A 23,538-nucleotide genomic window follows, 5' to 3' on the forward strand; every position below is an offset into this window, starting at 1 on the left:
GACAGAAAATTTTAAATAAAAGGTTCTTCCTCATTGAAGTACCAGCTTTTCCTTTTTGTCTGCTATCAAGGAAATGGCAACCCATTCCAGTACTCTTGCCTGGAAAATCCCACAGACAGAGGAACCTGGTAGGCTACAGTCCATGGGGTCACAAAGAGTCGGATACGACTGAATGACTTCACTTTCTTTTCACTTTTATGCTATGTATTTTCTTACCAAACCACGTGTAAATTTAAATGTTGAACCCAAATTAAGAAGTCCTTATTTCTTTCTTTTCTTTTTAAAATTTTTTGACCCTCGGCCTAAACATCCTGGAATCTGTTGCAAAGTATGCACGTTCAGATGATTCTTTTTGTCATCATCATCTGAGCATACCACCAAATGTCAGAAGAGAAAGTCCAACTCCCAACCACCACCACCTCAGAGATAAACAAGGGACTTAGAGACCATTTACCAAAGAAACTCAGCATCAGTCAGATTGACTCACGGATTCTGCTCCCGATCTCACTATTTGAGCTCCATTCTTTGAAGACACACCCTGCTTTCCTCTCTTCTTTTTTTCCAGAGTGGCGTCCATTTTTCTGTCATCAGCAGTGTTAATGCTGAACTCCAATTTCTAGTAACGCCGGCTTTTTACTACCCTACATCTCTGAAACCAATCTGTCAGCAAATCTTATTCAACTCTTTCTCTGAATAGTCCCAGAATTTGACCACTTCTCACCAGCCCCAGTACCAACAACTCATTCCATTAATGTTCACATGCCACTATCGTCTTTTCTCCAGACTTGAAAATTAGCTTCCTCCATGGGCTCCCTGCCTCCACCCTCACCTACTTTCTTTCTGCTCCTCAACACATCAGCCAGAGAGATACAATTAAAACTTACATCACACCCGATCTTGCTTTTCTACTCAAGCACGTCAGTGGCCTCCTGATGTACTCAGTGCACACGCCTGAGGTCCTACAATGGTCTGCGAAGACTGCCTTTCCTTCACCTGCCTGGCCTCATCGTCTTTTTCTCTCCCTTGCCCTCTTTCATTACTTGTTGAGCTTGTTAAGCAGACCCCCATCTCAGGGACTCTGAGCTAACGGTGCCATTCTAGTCCTCAAAGACACCAAGGTTTGCTCCCTCACTTCCTTCAAGTCGCAATTCAAGAATGACTTTTTCACTAAGACCCCCTTGGTCACCCTCCCTTACCCATCAACTGTTCTCCCATCCCACACTTACACTTCATACGCCTTCTCGGCTATGTTTTCTTCTCCTTAAGATCTACTGTTAACAGAATGTGTAGTTTATTTTTCTTGTTTATTGTTCTTATACTTGACTAGGATATAAGTTTGGGGGTGTATTATTTTAGGATGTAAGTTTTATGGCAGCAGTGTTTTATAGCCATTTGGCTCACTGATGCTTCGCCAGTGCCTGGAATAGTGACTGTCAAGCAGTAGATGCTCTGTAAATATATTTATTCAAATGAATGAATGAAAAATATAACACGTTAATGTTGAGAAACATTGGGAAAATAGAGCAAATATTAAGTAAGAAACCATCTAGGAAGTTTTCAGTACACAATGTGCTCTGTAACTTTCCCAATAATTGACAGTGCACCACAAAACAAACAAACAAAAAAAAACACCTCATCAAGGAGAAACACACAACTGAATTACAGAACACTCTAGCTACAGTTCTACTCTCATTATACTTAGAAACCCCAATATATGCCAATACAAGCAATATCCAGACATCACTGGTACATCCCCAGTGAAAGTGTGCCCCATGGGGCTAAAAAGCCCACTCTGAAGATGTACCCCATAGGGTTAACAGAAACTGGTGACTAACAATTCCCCAGCTAGTCTTACAGAGGAGCAGGGAAGTACTTGTTTTTTTTAAAAAAAGACAAGACAAAACAAAACAAAACACTCTCTGCTTCATTGATCTGCCTTCACTGATCAAGCTTGCCTTAACTGTTTGTGCAAACTGTGTACCTTCCAAGTGTCACGTGGCTTAGACAAATATATCCCAAGACTTCTTTACTTGCCTCCTATAGATTCACACCTCTGACATATGGCTTGCTAGTAATGGTTGCTTCAGGAACATGGAGCTAATCTTTCCCAGTTCAAACTAGTCAAGATCACATGACCATTCAGCTGGGCCTGCTCGGGTGTGCAATGGGTAACTTTTTGACATCAAGGGGCCAAAAGCTGCACCCTCAGTTCATGCTAACACCAACATTTTCTCAACAGGCATCCCGTGAAGAAGCATATAACTCTGATATGCCTACAGACAGCAGACATTAGCTCAGCTTTTTCCTGCCTCCAAACACCTTCACCTGCACCTCTGACTACGCTATGCTCTTCACCATATGCATCCCAAGCCCCTTGCCTTCGGGGAGATGGATCTGAGATGTGCTCTCTCTCCTCACTTGGCTGTCTTATGAATAAACCCCTTCTTTGCTGCAAATTTCAGCATCTCAGCATTAGGCTTGCTGCACATTGAGCAAAGAAAATTGGTTTGGTCATACCAGCACTTTCCATACCACATGTTTAAAGGAAAAAAAAAAAAGAAAAAAGCATAGAGTTCAGAAAAATGTATCTACAGCTGTAAAAATCCAGTTTTTGCATGGATTCCAAGGCACTCTGTCTACAATCCTCAGTTTTGTAGTACACAGTTAAGTGCAAGATAATGACCAAAAAAAGGGGGGTTATGTAACTACTTTTCATGAGTAAATCTGATCTTACTTACCATAAAAAATTTCTCTCATCCAAGTAAAGATTATTTGAACTAAAAAAATTTAATTCCCTAATTATAGCTGCATTTTTTATTTGTTCAAACTTAAAAGTTTAGTATTTTAAAGTCCTCATATAGAAATCACTTGCAATTTGCAAGTGTAAACCTTAAAAACTTACTTTTTACTAAAAGATGTGGATACTGAAGGTTTTGGGGTCTGGGCTAGTTGGAAGGGAGGGAGTGGACAATACAAGACCTCAGAGGCCAAAACCTCAAGCCAGAATTCTAAAATTAACTTTCCCCAGCCCTGGCAGTGGGGGGGTGGGGGGGTGGGGGGGTGGGGTAGAAACAATGTCCTTAAAAATCTTTAGCCATGAAGAATTATTTAATAACCATTATTCTGGGTATATTCTTCTATAAAAATTCTACCATCACTCCCATCAAATCTTTTTTATTTTTTTTTTACCCCAGGCCAGCAACATGACTTTTTCCTAAATAGGTGCCTAAAAAAAATTTTTTTTAAGCTTTAAATACTAATCACAATATTTGGAGATTTAAAATACAGTCCAATTACTAAAGCCCTCTGAGTAGTCTTAAAATCAGGATCATCCTTTCAAGATGTTGGGGAACTACAGACAATACCAGAAATAAAATCTGCAACATTTACAATCTGCCTTTTAACAATAACCTAGTTAAGGACAGAATGTTAGCCTTGTTTTCTGGATAATTTATATTTGGAGAGCAAATAACTTCAATGTGCTACAGTATCCCCTCACTACTCAGGTTTCCTGCCAATCTCAGCAACATATTCTTCAGAGTAAATGGTAGAAAAAGAACAATGTGCTTTGAAAATCAGAAATCAAATAACATTAACTATGTTCATATTCTTCTTTGCAAAGGTAGCGTGTGGTTCTTATAAGGAAATGGCTTCAGTGAGTTGGAAATAGGAACTGAGAGTTCTTTGGGGATCAGAATATCAACCTGTTTCACCATAAAGCAAGTTTATGGCTCCAGTGATAATGAGGCTATGCAGGGGGTAGGAAGAGATGAAGGAACCTGTAAAGAAAGTTGCAGCTTAGACTAAAATATAGAATTACAAAGTCTGATTTGCCCACTAGAGCTTTAAGACTTATTCGACCCTCCTTAGCCAACCACCATCTAGATGCCGTCTTAGCACTGTGCATCCAGATACTTATATTTCAGTATCACTCCTTCCCAAAGTTAAGACCTAAGGGTGATGCCATTTATTCAAATTTACCTGATATTCTGGAAATATGCTATAACATTTCATACTTTTTTGGCATGACAGTACTTCCACTGGAACATTTTCCCCTGTTCCTACCCACTTACCTTATCCCTTTCTTCACCTTGAAAATCCCTATTCATCCTTTGAGACCCAGTTTAAGCATCTTTCCTCCATGACGTCTTCTCTGACTGCTGTATGTAAAGTCATTCCTTCCTCTAAATTGTATATGCCTCGTACCGTATTTCATCGCAATTACTTGTTTATAACTCTGTATCCATTAGATTAAGCTCACTGACTGGAGGAATGCTGTCTTGTGTATTTCTGTATTCCTTCTTCCAGATCCAGGCAAAGTTTTTATAAAATGTCTAATGCCAGCTGTCTGAATGAATGGTTAAAGGTAGCTCTAACGCCTCTCCTCTGGAATGAAATACACAGACTTTGTGATTACTGTGTTACTCAAGAGTACTTTTTGGTTTACTTCCAGGTGTTATGTTCCTCACGTTGACATTGCCAAAAGCCTGATTTCTGGATAAGCAGGTTGTTACTGTACCATATAACTTTACAACATGTTCTATTCTGACTGTGGCCAAAATGACTGAAACCATACTTCCAGTAAGAGTTGTGTACTTTTGAGTAAATTAGGTTACATGCGTCCCCTAAACAAATGTTACCTTTTCCTGACCAAATGTCTTTATGATTCTCTACCTAGCTCCTTCCACTCCCGTATCTTATCTTAAGCCTGTTTTGGAACAGCTGTTTAAAACATATGCATATATACTTTGTTGAAATTGATGTCACTATTTTCTTGCCACATTAAAACACACACTCATGCCATAGTTACCTCTCCAGTGATATCATTTTTACCAGTTATATTTCTTCACTATTACCACAGATTTTAGTCAAAGTATACCTAGGTATTTTTATGAATTTTACATTAAGCAAATCTTAAGTAAACTAAGTTGCAACTGTAGCTATGAGAATGTTCTAGATTTCCAATTTAATGGTACAGTGATTGTCCTTAAACTTAATCCCTCTATCTATATCACTTCCTTGCCCACAGTCTTTCTGTTTTACATAGACTCCTTCCAATGAGTCAGAGTTGAAGTGGTGTTTTTCTGAGATGAAAGGAATGTTTTCCTGAGTTTCAAATGCTGATCTCATAATCACAAATTCAATAATTGGTATGACACTAAAAATACAATATACGTTTTACAATCCTTTTCAAAGTTATAAAATCACATTACCTGATTAGATTGTGATAATCTGAGGATGGTAGGGAATTCATCTTTAAACTCATCTATAAGGTCCATGATTACTTTCTGGATCCCCTCAACTAAGACAAAAAGAAATTAGGGGGTAAAAATAGGCTTAACTAAAAATCTCCTAGACATAATTCAAAAGAACATGGAACGCTGCGTCCCCCTTGAGGATTTAACTCCCGGTTTCCATACCCCCATCCCCTTCACAAGAATAGTCTGCGTACTTCTTCCAGAAAAGTTCTTCAACACCTGCCCACATATCCACCCAACAGGTTTGATTGGCATGTTGAGTTCCTAGTTCACAGCAAGCTTGCAGGCCTGGGCACTGCCCATCCTCCTCTACCGTTAGTGAGGGGTGAGGGTAGCCTTCTCACTCAGGGAAGCAAGCAAGGACAGAACCTACAGTTCTGAATTCTTTGTTACTGCACAATGGGCCTCTAAGAACTTACTACAGCATCCTCTGAAATCACTCTGGGCCCAAGAGGAGGAAAAGTGTGTTTGGAGCCACAAGAAATGAGATTAAAAAATGAAGCACACCAAGGAGTTCTGCAATAGGGATTGAATTTTGTCTTAATTTCTGCAGTGATACTTCAATTATTGGATCATCTGAGAACAAAGCTCCCTTTGAAGAGTTAGCATACGCTTTAAAAGAAATGCTTCACCTTTGATGCCAAGTGAGAAAGAAACACCAGCAATTAACTCAGAAAGAGACTTCTGCACGGGCTGTTTTCCCTTCACCAAAATGAGGATCACTAGGTCAGACCAAGGCAAAATCATGAAGTCTTTGGTTTGCCTTCTTTGAAGTCTCACCTTTCTGTTTCCTTCATCCTTGTCCCTTTAAGTACTTTCCCACTTCAGACAACCATTATTTTCCCCTTGTCAAAGCTGGAAAGAACTGCATGTCATGCAGACTTGATTATATTTTGGGCCTCCCACGTGGAACCAGTGGTAAAGAACCCACCTGCCAATGAAGGTTGACTTAAAGAGATTCGGATTCGATCCCTGAGTTGGGAAGATCCCCTGGAGGAGGGCATGGCAACCCATTCCTGTATTCTTGCCTGGAGAATCCCATGGACAGAGGAACCTGGCAGGCTACAGTCCACAGGGTCACAAAGAGATAATATTTTAGTGTGGATGAGCTAGTTGGTCAACTCAAATCCATTTTAATTTGAAGCCTTTATATTTAACTGTAGCTAGATGGGTTTTTTCAGCAAGCATAAAACTGACAGCTGGAGGTCTGTGTAAGGGAACTACCAGGAAAAGAGAAACGATCATCGTAGGATCCTTCTAGCTTGTGATGCCTGCCAGATCCCCAGGTTTCACCCAGTCCTCGGTCCTCACCTCTCTGAGAACACTCTCCATCACAGCATAGCCACCTCTCTGCCTCTGAACAGCAGCTGCTTCCCTCCATCATAAAGCTGATGCTAAAGAGAACTAGACCCTTACAATTTGGAAAGTGAAATCTACTGCCAGAAAGAAAATATTATTAGACAGTGATGAACACATGAACTGGGAGTCTACATGAAAATGAAACCCTTTATTTGCACTATTAAGACACCTGGCTATCAGAGTCTACCAGAAAACACCCGTTAGGACCTGCTCTCTCTCGGTCATCTGTGTTCTCCACTCCCATCAGCTCCCGAATTCTTTTTTCCATCTACCATCCCCAGTGTCCAAGCTCCCAATTGCTTCACCTAGTTTTCTTTTCATCCATTCTCACCCTCCTAGGCATCCAGTAAAAATTTTAAAAATCTATAGGAAAACATATCATGTTAATATTTCCCATACTCCAAGCTTACCTGACTCTGTTGTTAGTTATGCTAATGAAATTCTTTTCATCTTTTCTTTCTTAATGGCCTTCTCCCTGCAAAGGAAGTGATGGAAAAAGACAGAGTGATAAGTGAAAAAAAAAAAATCCCATCTTCCCTTACTTACATTTGTGACCATATCTGATAATATTTAATATTTGGGGCTTTATTTAATCATATTTTATGACTATATCCTTACATATATTACATTATTATAGACAAAGTTAGATGAAATTATTGTCAGTGGCTATCTTTAGTTATTTGTTGTTATTTACAACTCATGATTGAGTATTCCATACTTAAAAATTTGAATTACAATTTTGAGGTAGCTTGTATGTAAATAGGATGTTTGTAAATTGAATTATTTGAAATGTACTAAGGGAACTTTAGTCTTTAAAAGTATAATAACTAACCCTAGATAAATCCTCCTGTAAGGTAAAGAATCACCTTTTTTTTAGAGTGACTGCAAATGTTTAACTTTTAGTCTAACAATACCCTCTTTTTTATTGGAATATAGTTGCCTTACACTGCTGTGTCAGTTTCTACTATACATCAAAGTGAATCAGCCATATGTGTGTATATAGATCCCCTTTTCTAGATTCCTTTCCATTTAGGTCACTACAGAACACTGAGTGGACTGCTCTGTGCTGTACAGTGGGCTCTGATTAATTATCTATTTTATGCACACTAGATATATATGTCAGTCTTGATCTCCCAAATCATCCCATCACCACCCCCTTCCCTCATACAATGTCTGTGTCTTTATCTCTGTGTGTCTATTTCTGCTTTGCAAATAAGATTATTGATACCATTTTCCTAGATTCCACATGTATGTGTTAATATTGTGATATCTGTATGATATCTGGTTTTATCTCTTTGACTTACTTCAGTCTGTAAGACAGTCTCTCGGTTCATCCACATCTCTGTAAATGAGACAGCTGCACTCCTTTCTTGGCTGGGTAATATTCCCTTGTATATCCGTACCCATCCACATCTCTGTAAATGAGACAGCTGCACTCCTTTCTTGGCTGGGTAATATTCCCTTGTATATCTGTACCCATCCACATCTCTGTAAATGAGACAGCTGCACTCCTTTCTTGGCTGGGTAATATTCCCTTGTATATCTGTACCCATCCACATCTCTGTAAATGAGACAGCTGCACTCCTTTCTTGGCTGGGTAATATTCCCTTGTATATCTGTACCCATCCACATCTCTGTAAATGAGACAGCTGCACTCCTTTCTTGGCTGGGTAATATTCCCTTGTATATCTGTACCCATCCACATCTCTGTAAATGAGACAGCTGCACTCCTTTTTTGGCTGGGTAATATCCCTTGTATATCTCTACCACATATTCCTTATTGATTCCTCTGTCGATGGACATCTAGGTTGCCTCCATGTCCTGGCTATTATAAACAGTGCTGCAGTGAACACTGGAATCAGGCATAGTTTTGAATTATGGTTTCCTCTGGGCATATGCAGTTGTGGGGTTTCTGGATCATATATGGCAGTCCTATTTTTACTTTTTTAAGGAACTTCCATACTGTTCTCCATATTGGCCATGTCAGTATCAGTCTACATCCCCACCAGTAATCATCTTTTTAACATGAAAAATAAATACCTCCTAATATCTTGTAAATACAGATTTTCAAAGGTATATCTATACACGCACACACACACACATTTTGTTTCTCCTTTAAAATGACTTAATAACTATTCTACAATTCCAGTTGAGTACCGTTAATATGAAGTAGACCTGGAAAGCCTGATGGAAGTCTTCAGATAGTTACAGTAAAATGATAGCCCACACAGAGGACAGAATTAGCAACAATAGTATTGCCATGCAGTTTAGGAACTTCTGAGGTTGGTTAGATGATAGGAAACTGGGACGGTCAGATTTCCCGTTGTCTGTTTCCCACATCACAATATAAACTTCATGAGCTCAGAGTCTTTGGCAAGTTTATATTTCCAATACGTGATAATGCTTTTACAGTTTAAAAAAAAAAAAAATATATATATATATATATATCCTTAATGGGGCTCCCCTGATGGCTTAGCAGGTAAAGAATCCTCCAGCAATTCATTACTTATGTCTTGGGCAGGATGAAAATTTTAATCATTAACAAAGTCCGTGTTAATGATTGAATGCGTGAGGGGGAGGTGGAATCTTCCAGAGGGACCGAGGGGCAGCGGCTTACTGTGAAGGACACAGGCCATGGAGTTTGAGCCTTTTGGAAGACTGAAGTCACGGGGGTCCAGAAACTGATGCCTAGTTCCATTTCACTGGTATCAAAAAATATTTCAACTCTTACACCCTGGCAGGGAGAATGAATTGTGTGCTGGCCACATACAGAGGTATTGCTTTGACTTTCTTAGACTTCAAGTTAAGGTCTAAAAAAACTCCAGCTGTAAAAGCAACATAAACAGATTGTGAACTGTATATTATCTGTTAAGTTCCCATGCTTGAAGAAGCTAATGTGAACTCACCATGTGATACTCAATTTGTATGATAAATTATGAAACTGGGGAAATAAAAGTCTGTGTGAGTCTGTGTGAGTCACTTAGTTGTGTCTGACTCTTTGTGACCCCATGGACTGTAATAGTCTGCAAGGCTCCTCTACCCATGGAATTCTCCAGGCAAATATACTGGGGTGGGCTGCCTTTCCCTTCTCCAGGGGATCTTCCTAATCCAGGGATTGATCTTCCCACTGCAGGTGGATTCCTTACCCTCTGAGCCACCAGGGAAGGCCTACCAAAGTATTCATAGAGTCAATTAACTGAAATATAAATGCAAAACACCTAAGATACATTACATACAAACAATGTTGAATAAACACCGTGGGAAGAAAATGTGTTTTCTCCACCTACAAAGTACTACATTTTAACTGAGTTTCCCTTGATAGTGACAGAACCTAAATAATTAACTGAATTAATTCAAGATGAGCTCTGTAAGGAAACAGGTACACAGAACACTTGTCTTTGATTTTCCTTTACACTTTTGTTGCTAAATAATGCTGAGTAGATTAACTGCAGTCTATTATTCTACCTATATGAGAATAGAAAGTAAAAAGTGCACAAGTTCATGGATTTAGTACTGCTAAATACATGCGTAAGTGAAAACATACAAGGCAGTAAAGATCGAAAGACTATATATGTAAATTTTTTCAAATATTTACTTCTAAAAAGTAATCCCCAACTAAAAATTGAAAACAAATTGGGAAAAATTAGTTGTATATCAAGTTGGTTACAAGACCTACAAATGATTTGAGTGGCTTTATATTTTTAATTGAAGTATAGTTGATTTTCAAAGTTTCAGTTATACAGTAAAATGATTCATATGTATGTGTGTGTGTATGTATGTTCTTTGTTCAGATTATTTTCCATTATAGGCTATTACAAGATATTGAATATAGTTCCCTGTACTATACAGTAAGACCCTTGTTTTTATTTATTGGGTTGACCAAAAAGTTCATACCAGTACAGAAAAACCTGAATGAAATTCTGAGAAGCCCAATGTTTTATATACAGTAGTGTGTATTTGTTAATCTGAAATTCCTAATTTATCCCTTCCTTTCCTTTCCCCTTTGGTAACCATAAGTTTGTTTTTTATGTCTGTGAGTTTATTTCTGTTTTATAAATAAGTTCATTTATACTGTCACATATGAAGATTCCACATGTGTTATCACATGATATGTGTTATCACATGACACGTGCCTTATTCTGTCTGGTTTACTCCCCTGAGTACGATGATCTCTAGGTCCCTCCATGTTGTCTCAAATGGCATCATTTCATTTTTTTGAGGGCTGAGTAATACCCCCCCTTTTTTTTTTTCGCTTGTGGAAAGACTTCTCATATTGGAGTGGGCTGTCATTCCCTTCTCCAGGGGATCTTTCCAACCCAGGGACTGAACCTGAGTCTCTGGCATCTCTTGCACTGCAGGTAGATTCTTTATCATCTGAGCCACCAGGGAAGCACTTTTCATATATTATACTCTGGTAAAGAACTTAAGTGGAATTATGAGCAAATTAACATAAAATGATACCTCCATGCCTCTAGTATTGACAGGTTTGAACCTGTACTCCTTAAAGTAAAAGAAAGTGAAAGTGAAGTCGCTGAGTCGTGTCTGACTCTTTACGACTCCATGGACTGTAGCCCACCAGGCTCCTCTGTCCATGGGATTTTCCAGGCAAGAGCACTGGAGTGGGGTGCCATTTCCTTCTCCAGAGGATCTTCCCAACCCAGGGACTGAACCCAGGTCTCCCGCATTGTAGGCAGTGTTCTCTCTCATTCAGTTTTGAAAAAAGTGAGACTTTATGAGTGAGCCTTTGTTGGCAAAGTAATCTCTCTGCTTTCTAATATGCTGTCTAGGTTGGTCATAACTTTCCTTCCAAGGAGTAAGTGTCTTTTAATTTCATGGCTGCAATCACCATCTGCAGTGATGAGCCACCAGGGAAGTACCTTAAGGAACAACCATAATCCTTGGAATGATTGCATTACTGATTTCTTGTCCCTAGTCCATTGGAAGCTTTTGTTTCTAGGAACTCTTAGGGCTCATTTTTGTTTTATTGAAATCCCATTTAGCTATAGATAATCAGGTGCTTCAGATGAACTGAAAATATATATCTGACTTTTGGGAAACTTCATAGGTTTCTTTATCATGTAGGTGATTATATAGGGATACATTAAAAAAATGAGCTTTTTTTCCCTTCAACTTGAAATATTATCCCTGTATATTGCATGAATGAGAGATTTCCCCATATTTCCATCAGAGTAATATACTTGCTTTAATTCTTAAGCATGAGTGAACATGATACAAAAATATATGCTGACTTACTTGTGAAAAATGCATTTAAAGCTATTTTAAATGTGTTTTAATTTATGAGACTTTAGTTATTAAGAAGTTGGTCATTATACTTAATGCTCTAATCTGGTGGTAAAGGTATTCTTAAGAATTTGCAAGTAGTTTAGATTTTCAAAACTGAATGAGAGAGAACACTGTATAACCATCCTGCTACTCCTTTAATGCAATATAGTAAAGCTCTGAATTTTAAAAAAAAAATCAAAGAACAAAGTAAAACACAATGTTAAACAGAATCGACAAGATCATCATAAACTTATGATTTTTAAAAATATCTTTTTTCTAGCAGTACAGTTAGAAACACTGCCCCACCCCCACAGTAGAAAACAGCACATCTAACTCTCAGATTCTAGGCTTTAAAATACCCCACCCTCCTACTAGGAACCAGGACTCTTTGAAGAGATAGCTGATAGCAGTCTGCATCAGCAGAAATACAAGATGAAGCAGGGTGATCTCAGGCCAGAAAGGAAGAAAGCTTTCTGAAGATTAATGGGGTCCTATTGCAAAGAGTCAGACACAACTGAGCGACTGAACTGAACTGAACTGATGAGGAGGATAATAATAAACTGCAGAAAATTCTGAAAGAGATGGGAATACCAGACCACCTGACCTGCTTCTTGAGAAACCTGTATGCAGGTCAGGAAGCAACAGTTAGAACTGGACATGGAACAACAGACTGGTTCCAAATAGGAAAAGGAGTACGTCAAGGCTGTATATTGTCACCCTGCTTATTTAACTTATATGCAGAGTACATCATGAGAAATGCTGGGCTGGAAGAAGCACAAGCTGGAATCAAGATTGTCAGGAGAAATATCAATAACTACAGATATGCAGATGACACCACCCTTATGGCAGAAAGTGAAGAACTCAAGAGCCTCTTGAAAGTGAAAGAGGAGAGTGAAGAAGTTGGCTTAAAGCTCAACATTCAGAAAACAAAGATCACGGCATTTGGTCCCATCACATCATGGCAAATAGATGGGGAAACAGTGGAAACAGAGGCTGACTTTATTTTTCTAGGCTCCAAAATCACTGCAGATGGTGATTGCAGCCATGAAATTAAAAGACACTTACTCCTTGGAAGGAAAGTTATGACCAACCTAGACAGCATATTAGAAAGCAGAGACATTACTTTGCCAACAAAGGCCCATCTAGTCAAGGCTATTGGTTTTTCCAGTGGTCATCTATGGATGTGAGAGTTGGACTCTAAAGAAAGCTGAGCGCTGAAGAATTGATGCTTTTGAACTGTGGTGTTGGAGAAGACTCTTCAGAGTCCCTTGGACAGCAAGGGGATCCAACCAGTCCATCCTAAAGGAAATCAGTCCTGAATATTCATTGGAAGGACTGATGCTGAAGCTGAAACTCCAATACTTTGGCCAACTGATGCGAAGAGCTGACTCATTTGAAAAGACCCTTATGCTGGGAAAGACTGAGGGCTGGAGGAGAAGGGGATGACAGAGGATGAGGCGGTTGGATAGCATCACCAACTCGATGGACATGAGTTTGAATAAACTCTGGGAGTTGGTGATGGACAGGGAGGCCTGGTGTGCTGCAGTCCATGGGGTTGCAAAGAGCTGGACACACAGAGTCAGTTCGGTTGGACTGAACTGAACTGAACTGATGAGGAGGACACAGAAGCCAGCTTGAGGGGACGACAGAGGCCTCTGTCATCATCATTTGGGCTTTACAAGGGAGGACTCAGGCCATGTGAATGCTCGGTGCTGTACTAATTGTAATATCAAGAAATCGTGAACCACCCAAACATCCATTCTTCAACTACAAAATTAATAAATAAATCATAACAGTTCCATTATGGTTACTCTACAACAGTAAACCTGAATGAATTATAGCTACATGCAATATCATGAATGAATGAATAGCAGTAATGCAGTAATTTTGAATGGGAAAAGCAAGATACAGGAAAAAAAAAAGCCAAGCATGATTCCACTTATATGAAGTTCAAAACCACTCAAAACTAAGCAATGCATTAGGCGTACACATACGTGTGGTAAAACTATAGAGAAAAAAAAAACAAGGGAGGCATAAACATAAAATTCAGGATGGTGCTTATGACCTCTGAGGAAGGAAAGAAGAGATGGGGTTGGACAAGGGCATACAAGGATTCTGAAGGTAATGGCAGCGTATATTTTCTAAAACTTAATCATGTGTACAGGTGTCAAAGTATTACAATCTTTATCTCTTGCAGCAATTTATAAATGCATCTTCTCAATATTTAATACAAATAATGAAAGGAAATAACCCGATGAACAAACTGCTGTAACAACTTTGGTAAAAAATTATCATTAAGGTTATTCCAGTAATAATGGTAAAGGTATGTCCTTTCAGTCATTAAATATTAAATAAACAACTATTATGTGATAGTGTAGTGAATAAAATAGATGAAAACAGTTGCTCTACTGGAACTCACATCCCGTGGAACAGAATCAAACAATTTGCTATCTTCTATGGACCAAAAGAAGCCATTTCTTTCATTAGTAACTTGCTCAGATTTTGAAAGTAACTACATATAAGATAAAATATTCTTCTGATTGGAAAGATCTTATTTTAGCCTGAGAAAAGTTATGTTATAAATTTATGTTTTAGACTGAAATCTTTTCTTACAGCTCCCTCATCAAATCTGTAGACATAATTGCAAATAAGACTTTTTGAGAAGCTATGTATCATCTGATAGACATCTTCACCTTGGAAATAGTGAAACCTTTCAGGAAAAGCAATATTAAAGACATTTAAGTATCCACAGTCCACATATTTTTACGGCCTTTGGTTAGTCTCAGATTCATCTACTTCATGTTGTAATGTCTGCCAGGCATGACTAAAAATACAGATTTTGTATTTTGGTCCCTTGCCCTGTAGTCACAGAATGTACAGCTTAATTGCCTAGATGCTTAAGCAGATCTCCCTGGTCAAAGCAATAATATTCAAACAAGATAAAAAAGAAAAATTGGTCATTCCATGTAATTCTACATAGGTATAAAAAAGAAAACCGTCCTGTGCTAAAAATTAAAACACTAAAGGATGCATTCCACTCTTTCTTTGACCCAACACATCTACGGCAAGTTGATGACATTTCTTTAGAGCTGAGCCCAGACAAGATCTAATTCACCATGTGCAAATTTATCTAAATTTGCCACAAGACAACACTGGTGTTCAGTCAGCACCAACTAATCCTCTTAAGTATATCTCAGGTACCTTGTACAAAAATAATTCTTACAAATTAAAAGTATAATAAATTGCCTATAGTCCTAACCTATGAAGACTATATACAATAATTATAATAATAATGCCCTTTATTTTAAAATGAAGTCCCCTTGACCAATGACTTAAATTGCATCTGCCCAGTTTGTAGTTGCTGGCCTCCCTCATAGCTCAGTTGGTAAAGAATCTGCCTGCAGTGCAGGAGACCCCAGTTTGATTCCTGGGTTGGAAAGATCCGCTGGAGAAGGGATAGGCTACCCACTCCAGTATTCTTGGCCTTTCTTTGCGGCTCAGCTGGGAAAAAATCCGCCTGCAATGCAGGAGACCTGGGTTCGATCCCTGGGTTGGGAAGACCCCCTGGAGAAGGAAATGGCAACCCACTCCAGAATTCTTGCCTGGAGAATCCCATGGACAGAGGAGCCTTGTGGGCTACAGCCCATGGGGTCACAAGAGTCAGGCATGACTTAGTGACTAAACCACCACTGTCAGTTTGTAGTTAGTACTCAATTTTCACACAAACAAGTTGATAAAACCCCAAACTAAACATATCTAAGATGCATTATCTAGGCAGTTAAAAGATTGGAAAAGCAAGCTTTGTTTTTCTTTTAAAGGATGTAGTAAAGCCAGATTATTTCTTCAGATTCTATTTAAAGATAGAAAACAGAATGATTCTGTGGGCCATAAGTAAGTTCTCCTATGTCTATCTGTGTGTGTGTACTCAACTGCTCAGCTGTGTCAGACTCTTTGCAACCCCATATAATGTAGCCCTCCAGGTTTCTCTGTCCATGGAAATTTTTAGGCAAGAACGCTGGAGTGGGTGGCCATTTCCTACACCAGGGAGTCTTTCCAAGCCAAAACTGAACCTGCATCTCTTACAGCTCCTGCATCGGCAGGCGGATTCTTTATCTCTGTACCAGCTTGATGAATCAAGCTGTGAGGAATTTATTAAGTATCCCCACCGAGGAAGTGGCAGGGCAAAGACTCTTGTCTAGATTCTGCTTTCAAAATTTTGAATTCTCTTCAACATACTCCCTCTCTCAGTTGGATTGAGTGACTTTCAAGAGCAGAAAGAAAAAGGAGACAATAACAATAGGAGGAATACTCTAAGATGGTCTAAGAAGTTTAGAAAAAGATTCATACGATCGGAAATTCTATTATGGACAGCTTTCACCTTTTCAATCAAAACCTGAGTACCCACTGAATACCAGGGACCTGGGACACAGAAATGAACAAGAGAAGTCCTTGTCGCAGGTAATAGAAAACAGTTTCAAAGACAATTACAATAACATTACAAAAGCAGTAACACAAAGTCTCTATGCAAGCATGAGAAAGGGTGTCAACTCTGGGAGGCCAAAGTCTGAAAAGCTTTTGTTTGGTAAACATGTCAGACACTGTGCAAGAAACTGGGGACAGTGGTAAGTAAAACAGTGGGGTTGCCGCCCTCACAGAGCTTGTATTACGGTAGGAGAAGACACAGCAAGTGAATGAGGTCATCCCATGCAGTAATAACTATATTATACTGTACTATAAGAAGTGAAACTGAGCCATGTATAAACGGAGATGACTAGGCCACCACTTTATGGAATGTCGAGGAAGCACACCTGTGAGAAGAGAAAAACAACTAAGTCAAGGGCATACGCCCCTCCATATAGTTATTGCTTCATCTCTGGGGCAAAATCAGTTAAGTTTTGTTTTTTTTTTTAAACTCAGCACCTTTATTCTGTAGGGCTTCCCTGATAGTTCAGTTGGTAAAGAATCCGCCTGCAATGCAGGAGACCCCAGTTTGATTTCTGGGTAGGGAATATCTGCTGGAGATGGGATAGGCCACCCACTCCAGTATTCTTGGCCTTTCTTTGTGGCTCAGCTGGTAAAAAATCCACCTGCAATGCAGGAGACCTGGGTTCCATTCCTAGGTTGGGAAGATCCCCTGCAGAAGGGAAGGCTACCCACTCCAGTGTTCTGGCCTGGAGAATTCCATGGACTGTACAGTCCATGGGGTCGCAAAGACTCGGACACAACTGAGCCACTTTTTCACTTTCAGCTTTATTCTGCTTAGAGTTTACCTACAGGCTCGTGGTGTAATTCTCCATAATTCACACTGTCTTGGTTCAATTTGCATCTTTGCCCAGTATAAAGAAGAAAGATCCCTTTCTCTCTCCATCATCAACAGGACCGCTCTCGGGGAGTCGCAGCTCCTGCGCCCACCACGTTGAGGGCTGTCCTCACCTGGACCAGCTCTCCCAGAAGGGCAGGCTACACATGGGGCTGTGGGGCTCCGGGTGCCCCTCGACCACCTGCAGGTCAGGTGCCCAGTGGAGGCCGGCCACCTGCCTGGGGGTGCAGACACTACCGCAGCAGCCCTTTGGAGCCCTCGCTGGCCTCCCGGCTGCAGCCGTCATTTCCACCGCAGCCCGGCTGCAAAGGGGCACCCCAATACCTGCCTGCCCCCACTTCTACGTCTGTGATGAGAGACCTGTGGGCCGGTTCCCGCAGCATGTGCCACAACGTGTGATGTCCACGCCTCGGAGTGAAGCCAGGCCTGGGATGAGGAAACCTGGGACAGAGTCCAGTCGCCAGCTTCCAGGGGGTTCTAGAACTCCTGGAGTTGGGAGTTCCAGCCCTCAGAGTCTGTGCAAAGGTAGCCTGCCCAGAGCCGGATGTGGCACAGGTGTTGTCTTGGCCTCTCCTCCAAGACCTTATTCCTCTCCCAACTTTGCATGCCCTTGGGGGCTGAGTTTTTAGAATTTTAGATTTTCGAATTCTGCCTAAAATCCCAGACATCCAGGCCTGGGTGTTTGGACCTGCCGGTGGAGAGGAGCAAATGGTGGTGAATGTGCCTGACTTCATTTGTGATGAAAACTGCAGGCCCAAGGGATAGGGGTCCTGCCAGACATCATTTCAAAGGAAAGGGACGATGGTTTTTAGGGAGAAAGCCTAGCAACAGTATCAGAAGAAAGATTTAATCCCCAAAGCTAACACCTTTTCACATTTTGTCAACTCAGTAATGTTAGGACCAAACTGGAGCCAGGACAGGCTCTACCGGGCAGGCTAGGCCTGAGGTTTAGTCTCTAGAAAAGCTGAGGCACTGAAAACTCCTGCAGGCAGTGTAGCTTGACCTATCAGAAAAATCCCCATAGCCCCCCCTCCCCCCCGCCCCTCCCCCCCGCCCCTCCCCTCCGCCCCTCCCCTCCGCCCCTCCCTTCCGCCCCTCCCCCGCCCCCCGCCCCCCCCCGCCCCTCTCCCCCGCCCCTCCCCCCCCACCCCTCCCCCCCCCACCCGCGCCAGACCTGAGCCAATCCGGATAGGGATGCGAAGTTTAATAGTCCCACGTGCGCGTAAGGTTTAGCCAATCAGCTAAATCAGCTGGGGGCTCTTGTCAGATTCCACTGTGCTCGATGAGACCTGGGCCCTAGCTTGAGCTAGCAATAAACCCCTTTATGCTTTTGCATTGCTGTGGACGTCTTATTCTCTCAGTTTTGGGGACTTGGACTTCGGGCACAAGTAACCTTTATTTTTCAGACGTTTCTTCACCATCAATGCATTCCCACACCTAAAGTATCAAGTTTTTTTGTTAAATCACGCCAATAATAATTTTGGAAAAATCATAAAAAACAATGTGGTAACATGATGTGATGTGAATATGGGAATCCTAAGATTAAAAGTCAAGAGACCCTGGGATATTAGTGTCAGGCCTGATCTGACCACCCGTAGGAACTACCATCACTTAATCCCTCAGCTCAAACTTATTAATCAGTAAAGTGAAGGAGTTGAAATAGAGATCTTCAAAACTTTGTGTCTGACCTTAGCAACTGTCCTACATTATCACTGATAGTCATTACATATTTTGGTAACTGTAATTGTCCCAGGATCAAAGCCCAAAATTAGGGCACTTAGTGCAGGGAAATCAGGTGTGCTGCAGTCTATGGGGTCGTAAAGAGTAGGACATGACTGAGTGACTGAACTTCACTGTCTCCCAGACTTTGCTCCAACTCACGTCCATTGAGTTGGTGATGCCATCCAGCCATCCCATCCTCTGTTGTCCCCTTCTCCTCCCGCCTTCAGTCTTTCCCAGCATCAGGATCTTTTCCAGTGAGTCAGCTCTTGGTATCAGGTGGCCAAAGTACTGGAGCTTCAGCTTCAGCATCAGTCTTTCCAACAAATATTCAGGACTGATTTCCTTTAGGATGGACTGGTTTGATCTTGCAGTCCACAGGACTCTCAAGGGTCTTCTCCAACACCACAGTTCAAAAGTATCAGTTCTCTGGCTCTCAGCTTTCTTTATAGTCCAGCTCTCACATCCATACATGACGACTGGAAAAACCAAAGCTTTGACTTTATGGACCTTTGTCAGTAAAGTGATGTCTCTGCTTTTTAATATGCTCTCTAGCTTTGTCATGACTTTTCTTCCAAGAAGCAAGTGTCTTTTAATTTCATGGCTGCAGTCACCATCTGCAGTGATTCTGGAGCCCAAGAAAATAAAGTCTGTCACTGTTTCTATTGTTTCCCCATCTATTTGCCATGAAGTGATGGGACCAGATGCCACGATCTTAGGTTTTCTAATGTTGAGTATTAAACCAGTTTTTTCAATCTCCTCTTTTACCTTCATCAAGAGGCTCTTTAGTTCTTCTTTGCTTTCTGCATAAGGGTGGTGTTATCTGATTACCCTCCATAATATTTGTGAGCCTCATCCAGTGAATTGAAGGCCTTAAGAGAACAAAGACTGACTTCCCCTAAGAAGGAAGTCTGCCAGCAAACGGCCTTTAGACTTGATATGTGCTCTTCCCTAGGTCTCTAGTCTGCTGGCCTAACCTGAAGGTTTTGTTTTTATCAAGCCCTCCACAACTACATGATCCAATTCCTTAAAATAAACCTCTGTCTTTTATATACATAGAGTATTTTTTTATATGCATACACACACACTTACATACCCTGTTGTTTCTATTCCTCTGGCTAACCCCAGGGATGGAAACAAGCCCAGTGAGCCCTTGGAGAGATGCTGTAGGAGAAGCCAGGGAAAGGATATATCCTTTCTCATTCTGCTCCCTCTGATCTTCCCATTGACTAAATGCAACTAAAAGGCAGGAAGGAAAAGGAGCCTATGGATATAGTTAACACAAGCGAGGTTTCCAGCATACAGAGCAAGGTGGAGATGAGAGATGAGCAGGCCTTGGGCAAAGAAAGAGTTAAACTCATTAAAAAAAAAAAAAAAGCTTAGAAATCATTACCAAAAAATTCAGAAAAGTGGTCACCTTCTGAAGAGTGAGAAGGTAAGGATCCAGAAGGGGTACATGGGTTGGGGGTATTTCCTTATTAGAATGTTGACTAAATGACTGTTTGTCTTATAGTTATCCATTAACTATACATGTATGTTTTGTACTTTTTATAGATTTCATAATTTAAAAGTTTAAGGAAGAAAACAATATTTAACCCTAAGAACTTTTATAATATATGAATTCTAACAGTCACAATCATTTTCCAGGCGAGCAAGTTTGTAGCACTTAAAATGAGTCTCTTTAAAACACTAGAAAATTTATTATAGACAGTATACCAGTCCTGACAAGTTAGAGAACTAAGTATCTCAGAACTCAAAACTTTTTTTAAAAAGTTGCTTCCAGCCAGAGGGGGAGGAAAGACTAGTACCTGGAGATTTGGACATGTTTATTAACAAATGCTGAGAGTAAAGAAGAGTAGAGAAGTAAACGGTGAAGACAGGAGAAGAAAAGGGACACATAGCAGTCCCTCCAGTGTCAAAAGGGGAAACCCATACACCACCACAGCAACTAGCCTTGAGAAAGACAAAGGACATTTACTGCACTGGGACTGAAGGAGAAAGGAAAGGATGTATGTGGCTGCATGTAAATCTGTCAGCTTAGCAGTGGGAAGCTGAGACAGTTCCCCACCTGACGCTTCCGTTTTCTCCTGATGAAGAGGTGGTGGACAGTGAGAAGGCTTGGACCACTTTGGAGAACAACAGCATCATCTACGTTTGCCAGGCAGTACCGAATGCCCGATTGAAGAATGGAGACCATGAATTTGTAGCACCATTAATCTGCAGAGTTTTGTGGTTTTCTACAGTAAAATTTAGCCACCTAGAGACAGCAACAGGACAAAGAGAGAGAGAGGTGGGTGTTTGGTTTCTCTTGGATCTCAGAGAATAGAAATTCTTCAGGAGGATGGAGAAGTAATGGTCTGGTTCTCCTCCTCCACTCAGATTGGAATTCCACAAGGTAAACTGAAAACTTTCGGTACAAAGCAAAGTATGGGCAAACCTAGACGATAGAGATAAGGTATAGTGAAACAGAGCATGTTGGGTTAAACTGGCTATAAAGTTTTTAAGAAGAATTTGCCTGAGAAATGCCTTTCTATTGAGTAGTGGGTGGTGATGGGGTCCAGATTGGCTCTGGAAGACTCCAAGTTTTTAGGTCACTCCTTGATATGAGAATCTAGAAGTACAAAATACAGGTGCATTATACACAGTTGTTTGCATACCTGTTCAGCAGGTTATCAAGTTCCTTTGAAGTATTTGTTAAGAAGCATACTTAGAAGGTGGCTGTGAATATGGTGCCTTTGAGAATTCCATGATTCTCAAGAGCTGACTCATTGGAAAAGACCTTGATGCTGGGAAAGATTGAAAGTAGGAGGAGAGGAGGGGGACAGAGGATGAGATGGTTAGATGGCATCACCAACTCAGTGGACATGAAGTTGGGCAGACTCTGAGATGGTGAGGGACAAGGCAGCCTGGTGCGCTGCACCCATGGGGTCATGAAGAGTCGGACACAACTGAACGACTGAACAACAAAATTGTGAATGGCTACTGGATAATCTTCACAGCTAATCCCATCATGCAGACAGCTATCAGCCCTTTGGGCTTCCCTGGTGGCTCAGAAGGTAAAGAATCTGCCTGTAATGCAGGAGACCTGAATTCAACCCCTGGGTCGGGAAGATCCCCTAGAGGAGGGCATGACAACCCACTTCCGAATTCTTGCCTGGAGAATCCCATGGACAGAGGAGCCTGGAAGGCTACAGTCTATGGGGTCGCAAAGAGTTGGACACGACTGAGAGACTAACACTTTTACTTTCAAAGGGCTGAAACCTGTCAATCAGAAGATAGAACTTTAGAAAACCGATCAAGGCATACATTCACTTACTGCAGTTTGCTCAGGAAATAATGTCTCCATACACAATTTAATGCTGCCATAATTCTAATTAAAGTGTAAACTCCTTGGTATCAAAAGGTCCTGTACCTTAGGTGCTTTATAGATGTCTGTTGAACTCAGAAGGTAATGAAGGGCTTCCCATGTAGACTTACCTAAAGGGAAAAGAAAATGCTGGCCACATATCCTAGATTTCCAGGCCCATTGATAGTTAACCTTGTGATTATAAATGAATAAATAGTTAACACACTGGCCTCTTGTGCATTGGGTTAGCACAACCTTCAGCCCTTGCGTATGATCAGCTCTGGACACTCTAACAAAATGAAGCTTCTGGGTTTGCAAAAACCAAGGAATGAGCCCTGGAAAATGTGACTCGACTGAGGCAATGTCATCCTGAGGCCAGCTTGAGCAACCCAGCTGGCCTCTCCCTGTGACATTTCTAGCATGGTGGTTTAGAACAGTGACTCTGTTTAAATCAATCTGTCCTCCTACAATAAAAAAAACATCTTTGAGATCATGGTGGAGTCATTGGCAAAACATTGCTGTAATCATCGTTAATGCAAGAGGACTGAGTAATTTATTAGAAATCACAGTGAGTTAATAAAAAGCACTGGCAGAAAATGCCTCCTAATTCTAGAGTCCAGCCTGGGGAGTTACAAATTGTGTACAGTTTGTGACTGTTCATGTGTAGCAACCTAGTAACAGACTGTTCCTTTTCAAGGCTACAGCCAGTGAGTACTAAAACATGTGTAACCGAAACAAAACAAACTCTGCTTTTGTGTCTGCTTTGTATTTTTTATATTATGTGATACTTCACTGCTTCTTGCATTATGCCAGGGTTGCACATTTCTGAATGTCTCATTCTTTTTGTTCAAAGAGCCATCGACCTTTCTCACAATTCTGAAGAGTGTGCCATAATGACCCATAAAAACAAGATCTTTCCCAATGTGGTAAACATTCCAATTACAAACACTGATTATTCTTTAGTTTCTGTTGACCCACAAAAATATAGTTTCTTAACTAACCAGTTAAAAAAAAAAATGTTGCTTTCTAGATTTCACTAGCGTTTTCTTGCCCCTCAGAGTGTCATAAATTTTCTTTAAGATTTCATAAATTCTCTTTAAGTCATAACGTAAACAAGGCCTATCCTTTCATTTTACCTGGTGCCAAGTAATTTAACTATTACCTTTATATTAAATCAACAACGATATACCATGGTTTAAGGACATTTGAGAAGACAAAAAAAAAAAAAAATCCTGGGCTTATGGTGGGCAACT

The 23,538-nt window shown here is 40.7% G+C and overlaps 2 protein-coding genes and 1 pseudogene across 21 annotated transcripts in view; 2 read left to right on the forward strand and 1 right to left on the reverse strand.

Annotated features, from left to right (window-relative positions):
• Nucleotides 1–2,360, forward strand: part of RFESD (Rieske Fe-S domain containing) — a 36,133-nt gene extending 33,773 nt beyond the window's left edge. Inside the window, exon 4 of the mRNA XM_069592613.1 lies at nucleotides 2,240–2,360. Within this exon, the coding sequence (XP_069448714.1) occupies nucleotides 2,240–2,293 (54 nt within the window). The 3' untranslated portion in view covers nucleotides 2,294–2,360. The remainder of the gene's footprint in view (nucleotides 1–2,239) is intronic.
• SPATA9 (spermatogenesis associated 9) overlaps nucleotides 1–23,538 on the reverse strand; it is a 57,226-nt gene that overhangs the window by 22,368 nt on the left and 11,320 nt on the right. For 11 of the 20 annotated variants that reach the window (XR_011257372.1, XR_011257373.1, XR_011257377.1 and 8 more), the window contains exons 2-4: nucleotides 7,028–7,092; nucleotides 6,190–6,320; nucleotides 5,214–5,302 (exon numbers count right to left, since the gene is read on the reverse strand). Coding sequence is in view for 14 of the 20 variants with exons in the window: in XM_069592598.1 (XP_069448699.1) it covers nucleotides 5,214–5,302; nucleotides 6,190–6,262 (162 nt within the window). In the remaining 6 variants the exon portion in view is untranslated. Of the gene's footprint in view, nucleotides 1–5,213; nucleotides 5,303–5,452; nucleotides 5,529–6,189; nucleotides 6,321–7,027; nucleotides 7,093–23,538 lie in introns of those variants that run through there. The other 9 variants (XR_011257376.1, XR_011257375.1, XM_069592606.1 and 6 more) reach the window with 2 other exon arrangements.
• LOC138441638 (ATP synthase membrane subunit K, mitochondrial pseudogene) lies at nucleotides 8,782–9,596 on the forward strand (annotated as a pseudogene).

The sequence above is a fragment of the Ovis canadensis genome, chromosome 5, assembly GCF_042477335.2.
Source record: "Ovis canadensis isolate MfBH-ARS-UI-01 breed Bighorn chromosome 5, ARS-UI_OviCan_v2, whole genome shotgun sequence".
NCBI classification, from domain to species: Eukaryota; Metazoa; Chordata; class Mammalia; order Artiodactyla; family Bovidae; genus Ovis; species Ovis canadensis.